The sequence below is a fragment of the Panthera pardus genome, unplaced genomic scaffold (genome assembly GCF_024362965.1).
Source record: "Panthera pardus isolate Hobbes unplaced genomic scaffold, ASM2436296v1 HiC_scaffold_22, whole genome shotgun sequence".
NCBI classification, from domain to species: domain Eukaryota; kingdom Metazoa; phylum Chordata; class Mammalia; order Carnivora; family Felidae; genus Panthera; species Panthera pardus.
The window spans coordinates 52432090-52447005 of NW_026526788.1; the positions used below are offsets into that span (position 1 = coordinate 52432090).

Here is a 14916-nt window from a genome sequence, read left to right on the forward strand (position 1 = left end):
AAATTAGAAGTCGATAATAGAAAACGGGAAAATTCCTAAATATTTGGGCACTGAATAACACACATCTAAATAACCCATGGGTGAAAGAAGAAACCAGAAAAAAAAGATTAGAAGGTGTTTGAACTAAATAAAATGGAAACACATCAGAATTTGTGGGGTACAGCACACAGAATATTTAGAGATTTATAGTGTTAAATGTCTTCACTGGGAAAGAATGGTGTCAAATCAATAGCCTCAGCTTCTAATTTAAGAAACTAGGAAAAGAAGAGCAAATGAAGTCAAAAAGAGCCAAAGAAAGGAGCCAATAAAGAAAGGGGATAATAAAGATTGGAATGGAAATCAATGAAATGGGAAATAGAAAAACGATTGAGAGAGTCAGTGAAATGAAAACCTGTTTCTTTGAGATTTATAAAGTTGATAAATCTCTGAGAAAGAAAGGGAGAAGATACCAGTTATCAGGGATTACCAATTCCTGATACCAGTATCAGAATGAGAGGTGACATCACTGCAGATTCTACAGATATTAAAGGAATATTATGAACAGTTTCATGCCAATACATTTGCCAACTTAGAAGAAATGGACAAATTCCTTGGAAGAGACAAACTATCAAGGTAATTTCCCCAAATTGGTCTTTAGATTTGGACAAAATCAAAATGCCGGCAGAAGGTTTTGTTTTTTGTTTTTTGTTTTTTTTGGTAGAAATCGATAAGCTGATTCAGAAGTTCATATGGAAATCCATAGGACTGGGACGTCTGGGTGGGTCCGTCAGTTAAGTGTCTCACTCTTGATTTGGGCTCAGGTCATGATCTAACAGTTTGTGAGTTTGAGCCCTGGTTTGGGCTCTTAGCAGACAGTGTGGAGCTTGCTTGGGATTCTCTCCCTTTCTCTCTTTGCACCCCTGACTGCCCCCAAAGTAAATAAATAAGCATTAAAAAAAAAAAAAGAAGTGCATAGGACCTAGAAGAGTCTAACTTGGGAAAAGATGAATGGAGCTGGAAGACTTACACTACCTGTTTTTAAGATTTATTGTAAAGCTATAGTAATCAAGCCAGTGAGATACTAGCATCAAGATAAACAAATAGATTCACGGGGCACCTGGGTGGCTCAGTCAGGTAAGCATCTCACTTCAGCTCAGGTCATGATCTCATGGTTCCTGAGTTAGAGCCCTGTGTCCGGCTCTCTGCTGTCATTGTAGGGCCTGCTTCTGATCCTCTGTCCCCGTTTGTCTCTGCCCCTCCCCTGCTGGCATGCACCTGCTCTCCCTCTCTCTCAAAAATAAATACACACAAAAAAAGAGATAAATAGATCCATGAAACTGAATAAGAGACTCCTTAAATAGATTCATACATGTGGTCAAATTAATTTTTGACAAAGACATAAAGGCAGTTCATTAAAAAAGGGTAGTTTTTTAAAAGTTTATTTATTTTGAGAGACAGCAGGAGTGGGGGGAGGGATAGAGAGAGAGAAGTAGGGAGAGAATCCCAAGCAGGCCCCCAGCTACCAGCACAGAGCCTGACGAGGGGCTCAAACTCATGAAACAGTGAGATCGTGACCTGAACTGAGACCCAAGAGTTGGATGCTTACCCACCAGAAAATGGTAGTGTTTAAAAAAAATTTTTTTTAACGTTTATTTATTTTTGAGAGATAGAGATAGAGCACGTGCGGGGAAGGGGCAGAGAAAGAGAGAGACACACACACACAGAATGTGAAGTGGGCTTCAGACTCTGAGTTGTCAGCGCAGAGCTGGTGCGGGGCTCTAACTCACGAACCACAAGATCATGACCTGAGCTGAAGTAGGACACTTAACCGACTGAACCACCCAGGAGCCCTGGTAGTGTTTTTAAATAATGGGTGAAACAATTGTATATCCATATGCAAAATAATTAACTTTGATCCATACTCTACACTATATTTAAAAAGTACCTCAAAGTGTATCATAAATATAAAATGCATAACTACAAAACTCCTAGAAACTGTATGCAAAAATCTTTGTGACTTTGGTTAAGGAGATTATTCTTAGATACTATTCCAAAAGCATAATATATAAAAGAAAAAATTGATACACTGGACTTCATCAAAATTGAGAACATGTGGATATCAAAGGTACCATTAAGGGAATGAAAAACCACAGGCAGGTAGAAAATATCTGAAAAATCACGTATCTCATTAAAAAAAATAAGTTGTGGGGCACCTGGATGGCTCAGTCGGTTAAGCGTCCGACTTCGGCTCAGGTCATGATCTCGCGGTTCATGAATTCAAGCCCTGCGTCGGGCTCTGTGCTGACAGCCTGGAGCCTGTTTCAGATTCTGTGTCGCCTTCTCTCTCTGATCCTCCCCCATTCATGCTCTGTCTCTCTCTCTCTCTCAAAAATAAATAAACATTAAAAAAAATAAAAAAAATAAGTTGTGTCCACACTGTATAAAAAAAGTCTTTGAGCCTAGATAAGAAAGCAAATGATCCAATTAAAAAATGGGTAAAAGATTTAGATACTTCACCAAAGAAGGTACACACAGGGCAAATAAGTGCATGAAAAGATGGTTAACAACATTAGTCGTTAGAAATGCAAATTAAAACTACAACAGTGAATCACACTATTGGAATGTTTAAAATTAAAAAGACTGACCATACCATGTATCTGTGAGGTTGTGGAACAACAGGCACTCTCATGAGCTGCTGTGGAAATTTCACGGTGCCATTTATTATGTCGAAGAAGTTCCATTTTATTCCTAGTTTCTTGAATGTTTTTATTATGAAAGAATGTTCAATATTTCAGATGCTTTTTCTGCATCTATTAAGATGGTTGTGTGGTTTTTAATCCTTTATTGTATTTATGTGGTATACCACATTAATTTTCAGATGTAAACCATCATTGTGTTTGTGGGAAAAATCTCACTTGATCATACCGTATGATGCTTTTTATATGTTGCTGGATTCTGTTTGCTAGTATTTTGTTTAGGATTTTTGCATGTATATTCATAAGAGGTTTTGGTCTATTATTTTCTGGGGATGCCTTTGTCTGGTTTTGGTATGAGAATAGTATCTGAGAGTGAGTTGGTTAGTGTTCCCTGAACTGAGATGACCATGTGGGTTTTTTTCCCCTTTGTTCTATTCATGTGGTATATAGTACATTGATTTTTTTTTTTTTTTTTTTTTAAATGTTGAATCTCTTGCATTCCTAGGATAGATCCCATTTGGTCATGGTGTATAATCCTTTTACTATGCTGTTGGATTTGGTTTGTTACAATTTTGTTGAGTATTTTTACATCTATATTCGCAAGAGATAAAAGTCTAGTTTTCTTTTTGATGTCTTTATCTGGCTTTGGTATTAGAGTAATGCTGGTCTCCTAGAATAAGTTAGGGAGTGTCCCTCCTCTTACACTTTTTTGGAAGAGTTTGTGAAGGATTAGTGTTAATTCTCTAAATATTTGGTATCTGTGAAGCCATATGGTGTTTCTTTGGAGATTTTTGATTACTGAATCAATTTCTTGTAGAAATCTGTTCAGATTTTCTAGTCTTTTTGAATCAGATTTGTATCTCTCTAGAAACTTGTCCATTTCTTCTAGGTTATCAAATTGTTGGTATGCGGTTGTTCATAGCATTCCCTTTATAACCCTTTTTATTTCTGTGAGGTCAGTAGTAATGACCTCTTTCATTCTGGATTTTAGTAATTTGAGTCTGTCTTTTTTCCCTTGGTCAACCTAGCTAAAGGTTTGTCAGTTTTGTTGATCTTTTCGAAAAACCAAACAACTCTTCATTTTATTGATTTTTATCTATTTTCTGATTATTTTATTTCTTTTTTTTTTTTTTTTTAAAGTTTATTTATTTTTGAGACAGAGAGAGACAGAGCATGAACGGGGGAGGGTCAGAGAGAGAGAGGGAGACACAGAATCCGAAACAGGCTCCAGGCTCTGAGCTGTCAGCACAGAGCCCGACGCGGGGCTCGAACTCACGAACCGCGAGATCATGACCTGAGCCGAAGTCGGACGCTTAACCGACTGAGCCACCCAGGCGCCCCTGATTATTTTATTTCTAATCTTTATTATTTCCTTTCTTCTGCTTGTGTTGTGTTAGTTTTCTTTCTGTTGCTGCCTTCTGATGGAAACTTCGGCTCTTGATTTGAGATCTTTGTCATTTTTAAATACAGGCTTTTGCAGCTATAAATTTCCCTCTGAGCACTGCTTTAACTTCGTCCTGAAGTATTTTTAAAATTTCTTTTATGATTTCTTCTTTGACTCATTGGTTACTTAGAAGTGTGTTAATGTCCACATATTTGTGAATTTCTCAAGTGTCTTTCTATTAATTTCTAATTTCATTACATTGTGGTTGGAAATCATACTTTGAATAATTTCAGTTCTTTTAATTTTATTGAGGCTTCTTTTATGGCCTAACATATGGTCTGTTCTGGAGAATGTTCCATGTGCACTTGAGAGGAATGTCCATTGTTAGATAATGGATAGCTTTTATTTTGTGTTGTTTTGGACCCTGTTGTTGGTGTGCGCTGTATGTGCATAATTGTCATATATCCCTGATTGATAGACTTTTCTACTATCATAAAATATTCTTTATCTGTAGACTTGTTTTAAAGTCTATTTTGTCTGATATTAGTTAAGCCACTAGCTTTTTTATGGTGGCTTTTTGCATCATATGTCTTTTTCTGTACTTTTAATTTCAGCCTGTTTTTATACTTAAATCTAAAGATTGCCTCCTATAGATAGCATATTGTTGGATCTTGTTTGTCACCCATTTTAACATTCTGCCTTTTGTTTAATCCATTTATGGATTTAATGTTGTTATTTATCTAGTTATATTTATTTTACTGACATTTTACTTATTGTTTTCTATATGTCACATTTCCTTTTTGCTTCATTGTTCCTTTTTTCAGTACTCTTTTTTACGTGAATATTTTACAGTATAACATTTTAATTTAATGATGTTTTTCAGTATCTTTTAAAAAGTTATTTCTTGGGGCGCCTGGGTGGCTCAGTCGGTTAAGCGTCCGACTTCGGCTCAGGTCACGATCTCGCGGTCCGTGAGTTCGAGCCCCGCATCGGGCTCTGAGCTGATGGCTCAGAGCCTGGAGCCTGCTTCCGATTCTGTGTCTCCCTCTCTCTCTGCCCCTCCCCTGTTCATGTTCTGTCTCTCTCTGTCTCAAAAATAAATAAAAAATGTTAAAAAAAAAAAATTAAAAAAAAAAAAAAAGTTATTTCTTGGGGCGCCTGGGTGACTTGGTCGGTTAAGCGGCCGACTTCGGCTCAGGTCATGATCTCACGGCCCTAGAGTTCGAGCCCCGCGTCGGGCTCTGTGCTGACCGCTCAGAGCCTGCAGCCTGTTTCAGATTCTGTGTCTCCCTCTGTCTCTGCCCCTCCCCTGTTCATGCTCTGTCTCTCTCTGTCTCAAAAATAAATAAACGTTGAAAAAAAATTTTTTTTTAAAAGTTATTTCTTAGTGGTGGTTCTCAGGATCAATTTCAGGTTTATTCTAACTTAATTCCAGTGAAATACAGAAATGTTAATTCTTTATATCTCTATTTTCTCTTTCCCTTTTTTGTCCTATTTTGTTATAGGTCTTACGTCTATATATGTTACAAACCCAACAGTACATTGTTGTAATTGTTACTTTATATAACTTTCTGTTTTTTAAAGAAGCTGAGAGAAGAAAGAAGAGCAAGTATGTATTTATAGAGTTTGTTACAACAGTATTAACCCTTAATTACCATTTCTGATTGTCTTTATTTTTTGCTGGGTTGTAGGATGTCATCTTGTGTCATTTTCTTACTCCAATACAGCTTTGCTCCTACACCTCCTTTTTGCTCTTACTGTCAAATATATTACATTTATGTATGTTAGGCCCACAAATAGAACTATGCACATGTTGTTTTTTGCAATTGCTTTTTAAGTCAGTTAAGAGAGATGCTATTTATACTATCTTTTATAATTACACAGTTAGCTTTACTAGTGTTCTCTCTCTCTCTCTCTCTCTCTCTTTCTGTGTGTGTGTGTGTGTGTGTGTGTGTGTGTCTACGTCTGTGTGTGCGTGTGTGTGTGTGTGTGTGTGTGTGTGTGTGTGTGTGGTTATATTGACATCTGGGCTCACTTTTTTGATTGTGAAGAACTTCCATTAGTTTTTCTTATAAGCTGGTCTGCTGTTAACTAATTCTCCCAGTTTTTGTTGATCTGGGAACATTCTTGTTTCACCTTCACTTTTCAAGGACAGTTTTGTTGGATATTAGACTCTTTGTTGACAGTTTTTTCTTTTAGCACTTAGAATATGTCATCCCACTGTTTTTTGGCCTCCATTGTTTCTGTTAACCTTATTGGTATAACCTTGTATGTGATAAGTGGTTTTTCTCTTACTACTTTCAAGATGTTCTATTTGTCTTTCATTATTTTTACTATGATGTGCTTGGGTATGGATCTCTTTGTGTTATCCTTCTTGGAGTTCCTTGGTTATCTTCGATGTCCAGATTATTATTTTTTAGCATATTGGGAATTTTAGTCATAATTCCATCAAATATTCTTCAAACATTCTTTCTGACTTTTTTACCATCATAAAATATTACTGTGGTGCCCTCATCATGTATATGTTGATGTGCTTAATGGCATTTACGTTTGTCTGAGGTGCTGTTCATTTTCTTCATTTTTTTTTTTCTCTCTGTTCTTTGGATTGTATAATCTCTATTAGTCTGTTTTCAAATAGTCTTTCTTTTGCCAGTTCACATCTAATGTTGACATCCTCTAATGCCTTTTTCATTTCTATTGCTGATTTTCGACTCCAAAATTTCCATTAAAAATTTTTTTTATGTTTATTCATTTTTGAAAGACAGAGACAGAGCACAAGCAGGAGTGGGGCAGAGAGAGAGGGGGACACAGAATCTGAAGCAGGCTTCAGGCTCTGAGCTGTCAGCACAGAGCCCGACACAGGGCTCGAACTCAGGAACCGCGAGATCATGACCTGAGCCAAAGTCGGATGCTCAACCGACTGGGCCACCCAGGTGCCCCTGGAATTTCCATTTTTAAAAATAATTTCTTTTTTTAATGTTTATTTTTGAAAGGGAGAGAGCTGTGCTCATGTGAGAGCATGGGATGGGCAGAGAGAGGTAGAGAGAGAATCCCAAGCAGGCTCTGTGCTGTCAGTGCAGAGCCTAATGTGGGGTTTGATCTCATGAACCATGAGATTCTGACCTGAGCTAAAATCAAAAGTCAGATGCTTAATTGACTGAGCCACCCAGATGCCCCTGAAATAATACCTATCTTTATCAATATTGTCTTTTATTAGACATTGTCATCACACCTTCATTTACTAATTTAAGTAAAGTTCTTTTCACTATTATGAATTATAGTACTTTGAAGCCTTTGTGAAATCCAACATCTGAGCCATCTCATGGGGCCTGTTTCTTTTTCTTTGTATGACTCACAGTTCCTGTTTCTTTGTTTATCTCATAATTTGTTGTTGTAGAAAACTAGAAAGCTTAGATAATATGTTGTAGTAACTCTTGATACTGACTATCACCTGAGTCTAAGGGTAGCTCTGGAGCTTGAATGACATCAGGGAGTTGTTCTCCTTTGAGCCACAGGGCTTCTCTTTTCCCTCATCTCCACAAATTTCTCATCTGCTGCAGGTTGCCCCTAGAGTGTGTGTGTGTTGTGTGGCATGACTTCCACGTGCTTCCCACTTGTTGGTCTCCAGAGGAGGGTGCAGCTGGGAGTCCTCAGCAGCTGGGAGATGAATGCACCCTCAGGTAACAGGGATTTATTGCACACTCCAGCAGCTAGAACCCATCTAAGCAGATTGTACTCAATAAATGTCAAAGGAATAAATGGTATAACTTTTTTATTTATCTCTCTAGTTTTTACATTTATTCCTGGCTTAATGATTTTTCTGGGGGGTGAAATCCTCTAATTTTCTAATCTTCATTTTTGTATCTTGTTTTCCAAAATTATTATTTTTTAAAAAGTTTTTATTTATTTACTGAGAGAGAGAGAGAGCAGGAGCGAGAGCATGTGGGGGTGGGGTACAGAGAGAGAGGGAGACAGAGAATCCCAGGCAGGCTCCAGGCTGTCAGCATGAGCCCGACCCGGGGGTTGATCTCATGAACCATGAGATTATGAACTGAGCCAAAATTCAGAGGTGACTGTTCAACTGACTGAGCCACCCGGGCACCCCTGTTTTTCAAAATTATGATAAAATATACATTGTATAAAATTTGCCATTTTAGCAGTTTTTAAATATACTGTGTCATTAAGTACATTCACAGTTATTCTGTAGCCATCACTACCATTCATCCTCAGAATGTGTTCATCTTCCCCAGCTGGAAGTGTGTTCATTAAAACACTAACTCCCCATTCCCTTTTCCCACCAGCCCCTGGCAATGACCGTTCTATTTCTGTCTCTGTGAATTTGAATACTCCAGATACTTCATATATATGGAATCATATAATATTTGTCCTTTTGTGACTGACTTGTTTCACTTAGCATAATGCCTTCAGGATTCATCCATGTTGTAGCATGTGTGAGAATTTCCTTCCTTTTAAGGCTGGCTAATACTGCATTGCATGTATACATTATTTTTTGTTTATCATTCATCAATACATACTAGTATTGGTTCCATCTTTTGGTTGTTATGAATAATGCTGCTATGAGCATGTTGTACAAATATGTGTTTGAGTGCAGTGGAGGTTTTTCAGGCCAGTGTCTGAGATGTGTTTTGACTGCAGGAGGGCTCTCAATCTTTTCTTTCCATAGTTCTCTTTGGTAAACTAGGCGACCTGTGAGCCTCCTTTTTCAGTTGTGTGCTACCAAAATCGCCATTGTTTTCAAGAGTGCCCTTATGTTTGAACTTCTCTACACTCTGTTTTAGATAAAGTCGCTTTCTTTGGGGAGAGCTTTGCAGCTGTCTGCACTTACCTCCTGTATCTCCCTGTGGGAGCCACTTCTCCAAAGCTGGGTTAGGAACAGTGACTTGGTTCTCTTAGACACCCTTGCTTTAAGAGCAGGACTCTGGATATGGGAGTAAATTCTGGTGTGCTCAGAGCCTCTGTCCTGTGAGTGAGCTGTAGTGAGGCATTTAGGAGCCTAATATTCCTGGCTGCGTTCTGTGACCCTTTCAGGGGGCTGAGTGGAGGAAGGGAGACTGGGTAGAAGAAGGGAGCCCCCAACCTTCTTGGCCACACTTACCTGGAACACAAAGTTGGTGGGAGGGAGGATGGGAAATGCTGGATGTCTGTCCTTTTTTTCCACCCTTGACTGAAACCTAGGGGGAGAGGAAACCCTGCCTTCTTAGCCACACCCACCCAGGATGGAGCTTCTTTCATGCTGAGCTGGGGGTTACAGAGGAAGGATGTGGGTCATGGTTCAAGGGCCACAGACTTACTGTTCTTATTAAGCGTTTAGTAGATTTTCTTGAATAAATGTTTCTTCATTTGCTGTATGCTCTTAGAACAACCTCCAGAGACTTTAGAATTTTTTTTGTTTGTTTGTTTTAAATAATTTTTACTAAGTATGGTTGTTTTACTAGGAAACAGCTTTGTGAGTTCTGGAAGCTTCTTGTTTTTAATAGTGGTAAATTTCACAAAACAAAATAAGCTATTTTTAAAGGTTTAATTCAGTGACATTTAGTACTGAATTTATAGTACATTAACAAAGTATAACCATCACCTCTGTCTAATTCCAAAACTTTCATTATTGCAGAAGGAATAAGCAGTCATTCCCCATTCCTCCTCTTCTTTTAGCCCCTGGCAACCACTATTCTGCTTTGTCTCTGTGTGGATTTACTTATTCTGGATATTTCATTTAAATAGAAGCATATAATATGTGACTTTCTGTTTGGCTTCTTTCACTCCATGATGTTTTGGGGATTCGTCAGTGTTGTAGCATGTATCAATACCTCTTTCTTTTTTAAGACTGACCAATATTTTGTGGTATGGCTATTCCACATTTTGTGTATCCATTCATCAATTGATGAACATTTGGATTGTTTCTGTCTTTTGGGTGTTACGAATATGCTATGAACATTCATGTACAAGGTTTTGTTTGAATACTGGTTTCAATATTTTTTTTTTTGTATATACCTAAGAATGGCATTGCTGGGTCATATAGTTATTCTGTGTTTAACTTAAAAAAAAGTGTATTTTATGGAATATCAGTAATTTGACATGAGGCTATAATACTGTCCTTCATTATTGAAGACGCAAACTCTGACTTACAGCTTTTAGCAGAGGTAATTTAGGCAAGCATCAGAGTAAAACAAAAACTATCCATGTTAGACTTAATGGTTATGTTTAACTTATTACTATAACTAATATTGGAATGGTGAAATTTTCTGTAATGTACAGTGCATTACTATTTTAAACATTTTTGGCTAGTGGAAACATAATCACAGCTAGCAAATTGACAAATCTTTAAGGACTTCCCGTAAAGAGCACAATTTCAGAAATGTTTGTATTATGACACTTTTTACCTATACAAATTTAATGTAGGAAGGCTGAGCATCTCTTCTAATTTGACTTTTCCAGTGCAAGTTTTACTACAGTAGTACAACAAACCTAATTATTTCTAGCATATCTTTTTGTAAGTTGAAAGTAAACAACTAACTATGCTCTTACAGAGTTGCTCTGGGAAATCTCAAAGACAGTTTTAGGTGTAAAACATATCTTGAAAGTTTTATTTTTTTTCTTTATTTAGGCTCCAAATTTTAGAAAACAAAATCAAAACTGGGGCGCCTGGGTGGCTCAGTCAGTTGAGCGACTGACTTCAGCTCGGGTCATGATCTCATGGTTTGTGAGTTCGAGCCCCTCCCCGCGTCGGGCTCTGTGCTGACAGCTCAGAGCCTGGAGCCTGCTTCTGATTCTGTGTCTCCCTCTGTCTCTGCCCCTCCCCCACTCATGCTCTGTCCCTGTCTCAGAAATAAATAAATAAATAAATAAATAAATAAATAAATAAAAGAAAATAAAATCAAAACAGTTACCAGATATTGTCTGAGAAGCAATACTTGGGTACTTATTTAATTAAAGTGAAAGTGAAGTATTTAAAAAATAAACATAGGTAACTTGATTGTAAAGAACCTTAGTTCTTTCATAAGTGAGAGGAAAATTATTTATTAAATAATCAAGAATATAATAAAGTCCATGTGAAGAACAGAAAATTATTTTGGCAAAATAGACCCACTGCTGCTACCTAGGCAAATTGTACGGAAGATAAAGAATAACCTTTCATATTATAAGCATGTCATTAACTGGTAAACCAAGGAAGCAAACCCAATAAAATTGAGCAAATGTTGCAAAATTTCATTTTATTTTATTATTTTTAAAAAAATTGTAATGTTTGTTTATTTTTGAGAGAGAGAGAGAGAGGGAGGGAGGGAGAGGGAGGCACAGTATCAGAAGCAGGCTCCAGGCTCCAAGCTGTAAGCACAGAGTCTGATGCGGGGCTCGAACTCATGAGCTGTGAGATCATGACCTGAGCTGAGGTCAGACGCTCAACCGACTGAGCCACCCAGGCGCCCCTGGTAATGATTTAAACTTTTAACCAAAACTATATTTAATTTACATTTCACATTGAAACACTGAGGTGGAACATTGAGAACTGTCTGTTACATACAACCAGCATTTTATCAGACTAGCAAAGCTCATGGGCACACCCAGTACAACTCCCTGCAGACACTAATGTCCCTTTTATACCTTCTTAAAGTGGCAAAAATGAACACTTTTATTAGCACGTCCTCCAAATATAGCTTGTCTATAGCAAATATAGCTTGTCTATAAAAATAAGAAACAGTATATAGAGTAAATTATGGGTAGTAATCCCTCTTCTAAAATTCTACCATTTAAAAAAATTAGATGACCAATGGTTATTAGTTTAACTCACGCCACTGAGATCAAGAGTCACATGCTCTTCCAATTGAGCCAGCCAGGTGCCCCTTAATATCAAAGTTATAAGCTACCTAAAAGATCTTGGAAATCAGTGTCAATACATGTTGTAATAAAAAGTTTGTCAGAACAATGATTCAACTTAGTTGAACACAAATTTACATTTTAGCTATTTAAATAAAATATTTATATAGGCTAATGTTAGCTTATCTGAAAAGTAAATGTTTATGCATTTAGGAAAAACAAACCTAAGTAGAATAAAATGATCAATCAGAGAAAATAAATAGCTTTTTTCTTAAAGCAGAGTTATTAAACTAGACTTGTATCAAAGTTGTACTTTACTTATGTGAACTTGGACTTTTTAAATGTTTCTTAGGGCCACCTGGCTGGCTGGGTCGGTAGAACATGTGACTCTTGATCTCAGGGTCTTTAGTTCATGCCCCATGTTGGGCATGGAGTCTACTTAAAAAAATAAAAATGAAAAAATTTAAAAATATTTCTGAGTTAATTCCTGTAAGAATAATTTATTAAGTCTAACACATTTAAATAAACTATAAGAAGTTTAATTTACTTGTTTTCTGGGAGTTTTATAATCTATTTATACAAGTACTTATTATTATTTTTAACCACTGAGCCAGTGAAAACAGAGTTCCTTTAATGAGAGGTAAAACTTTCTGAACTGCAGATACAGAGCTTTATAGCTTTGTGTCTATGATTTCACCTACCGGTCTAGAGACATGAATTGTGGAGCTTAAAAACAAACAAAAAACCTCACTGGTCCAGATACCAAAAACTTATTCTTGGTGGGCATAAAATTCTAAATAGACAAAAAAAGATTATCAAGCCAGAGTGTGTCTTTTATCTTTTACCCAAGAGATCTCTGTCATCCATGTTTGGGATCACCAAATAAATGGTTAAGCCATGAAACCAAATTCTTAGTCATTGTTAGCACTTAGGGTAATAATGTATTGGCCACGCAGTAATTAAAAATCAGACCAAAACATACAATCTGTGGAGAAGAAGCGGTAACAACAAGCAGAGAAGTAAGAGTCAGCAAAGTTAAATGTGTATTTCCACTTGGGTTTTACTTCTGGGATCCAAGAAAAGAGGTGCCTAAGCTTAGGCAGCTCGTGAGGTACAATTCTCTGGCAGTCCAGTTTCCTGACTGTGTCAGGCGAATCCACTGGGCACTTTGGTGAAACTTCCAAAACTTAAAAGAGAGTTTTCAAAAAAGATAAAATCATGACTCTCATACAGATATAAAATTAATACATGTCAAAGGTTTTATTTAACTTGTTAATTATTGAGGGATCTAATAAGGCATTAACAACGGTTTCAAAAACAATGGCAGAAAACAGTACAGGCATTTGGGAATGCTGAAATAGATTTATAAATAGAGACATAAGTGGTGACTATCTGCAGGGCAGTAATTACTTGCATTCCATAGGCTGAAATGTTTTGTATTTCCATGAACAAGAATAACTTGCTTTACTATCAGTTCCACAATGTATAGAGATGTAAAATAGGCCAGACAGTGAAAGGCACAGAAAATGTGTAAGAGTAATCCTTTTCATCCACTTCAAAATTTTTCACAATTTTTTTTGCCATTATTGGAAATCTTTTTTTTTTCATTTTGTTTTTTACTATGCTTGCCTTTTTTTTTTTTGCCATGTCAAAGGTTTTAATTTTTATGAAAATGAAATTTATCAATCTTTTTCTTCTAGATTTTGAGCCATAGGAGAGTTTTCCATAGTACCAGGTTATAGAGAAATCTACTTATGTTTTCTTTTGGTATTTGTATGGTTTATTTTTTACCTTTACATTTCTGTTTTTTTTTTTTTTTTTTTTTTTTTTTAATTTTCTTTGGGTATGGTATAATGAATGGCTCCAGGTTTTATCTTTTTTTTTTTTTTAAGTTTATTTATTTATTTAAGTAATCTCTACACCCAGCATGGGGCTCAAACTCATGACCTTGAGATCATGAGTCTTGCGCTCTTCCAACTGAGCCAGCCAGGTGCCCTGGTTTTACCTAAAAAAAAATTTTTTTTGTATGGCAGTCCAACTATCCTAACACTTTTTATTTAAAAAACATATTTTTTTCACCTTGATTTGAGATGCTGCCATTATCATTTATTGAATTTTCATATGTGGTGGGTCTTTCTCTTGATTCTTCATTCTGTTCATTGTCTGTATGTCTATTCATACTTTCAATTATAGAGATTTTATTGTTTTATTTGGTGGGGCTACCTTCACCTCATTGCTCCTTTTTCAAGGGGTTCCCAGTGATTCTACCTATTTTTTAATTTAAAAAGTTTTTTGTCATTATCATTATTTGAGTATAGTTGACATATTAGTTTAATGTGTGCAGCATCCGAGTCAACATTTCTATGCTTATGCTATGTTTACAAGGGTAGCTACCATCTGTCACCATACAATGCTATTACAGTACCATTGACTGTATTCCCTATGTTGTACCTTTCATTCCCATGACTCATTCATTCCATAACTGGCAGCCTGTATCTCCTACTCTCCTTTACCCATTTTGCCCCTCCTCCTTCCCCCCTTCCCCTCTGGCAACTCTCAGTTTGTTCTGTATATGTATAAAAGTATAGATTTGATTCTGCTTTTTGTTTGTTTATTCATTTGTTTTTTAGATTCCACATATAAGTGAAATCATGTGGTATTTGTCTTTCTCTGACTTCACTTAGCATAGTACTCTCCAGTATATAGATTATCTTTTAAGCTATTAGGCAGACATCACATTAGATCTGCTTTAGACAGTTTAACATATTTTGTTTGACTTTCCAAAGTCTAAGAAAGCAGTCTACATCTGCAGTCATTAATCTGCTTTAAGCATTTTCAGTTAAAATTTGTTTAGCATTTCAATTTGTAATCCTAGAGGACAAATACAATTTTGTATGTATTGGGTGTTTCCATTTCTCATCTTTTGCATTTTACCAAGTAACACAAGTCAACAGGAAGAGACATCTCTGGTCAGGAGTGTAAAAACAGGAAGGAGGAAGTCTATTGCAAATCTGTGTTAGCCGATTA

General features: G+C 36.5%; 1 protein-coding gene across 5 annotated transcripts in view; it reads left to right on the forward strand.

Annotated features, from left to right (window-relative positions):
- EXOC6 (exocyst complex component 6) overlaps positions 1 to 14916 on the forward strand; it is a 224344-nt gene that overhangs the window by 19136 nt on the left and 190292 nt on the right. For 3 of the 5 annotated variants that reach the window (XM_019445095.2, XM_019445102.2, XM_053909731.1), the window contains exon 2: positions 7620 to 7739. The exons of the other annotated variants lie outside the window; for them this stretch is intronic. In XM_019445095.2, the coding sequence (XP_019300640.1) occupies positions 7620 to 7739 (120 nt within the window). The remainder of the gene's footprint in view (positions 1 to 7619; positions 7740 to 14916) is intronic. 5 annotated transcript variants of the gene reach the window in all.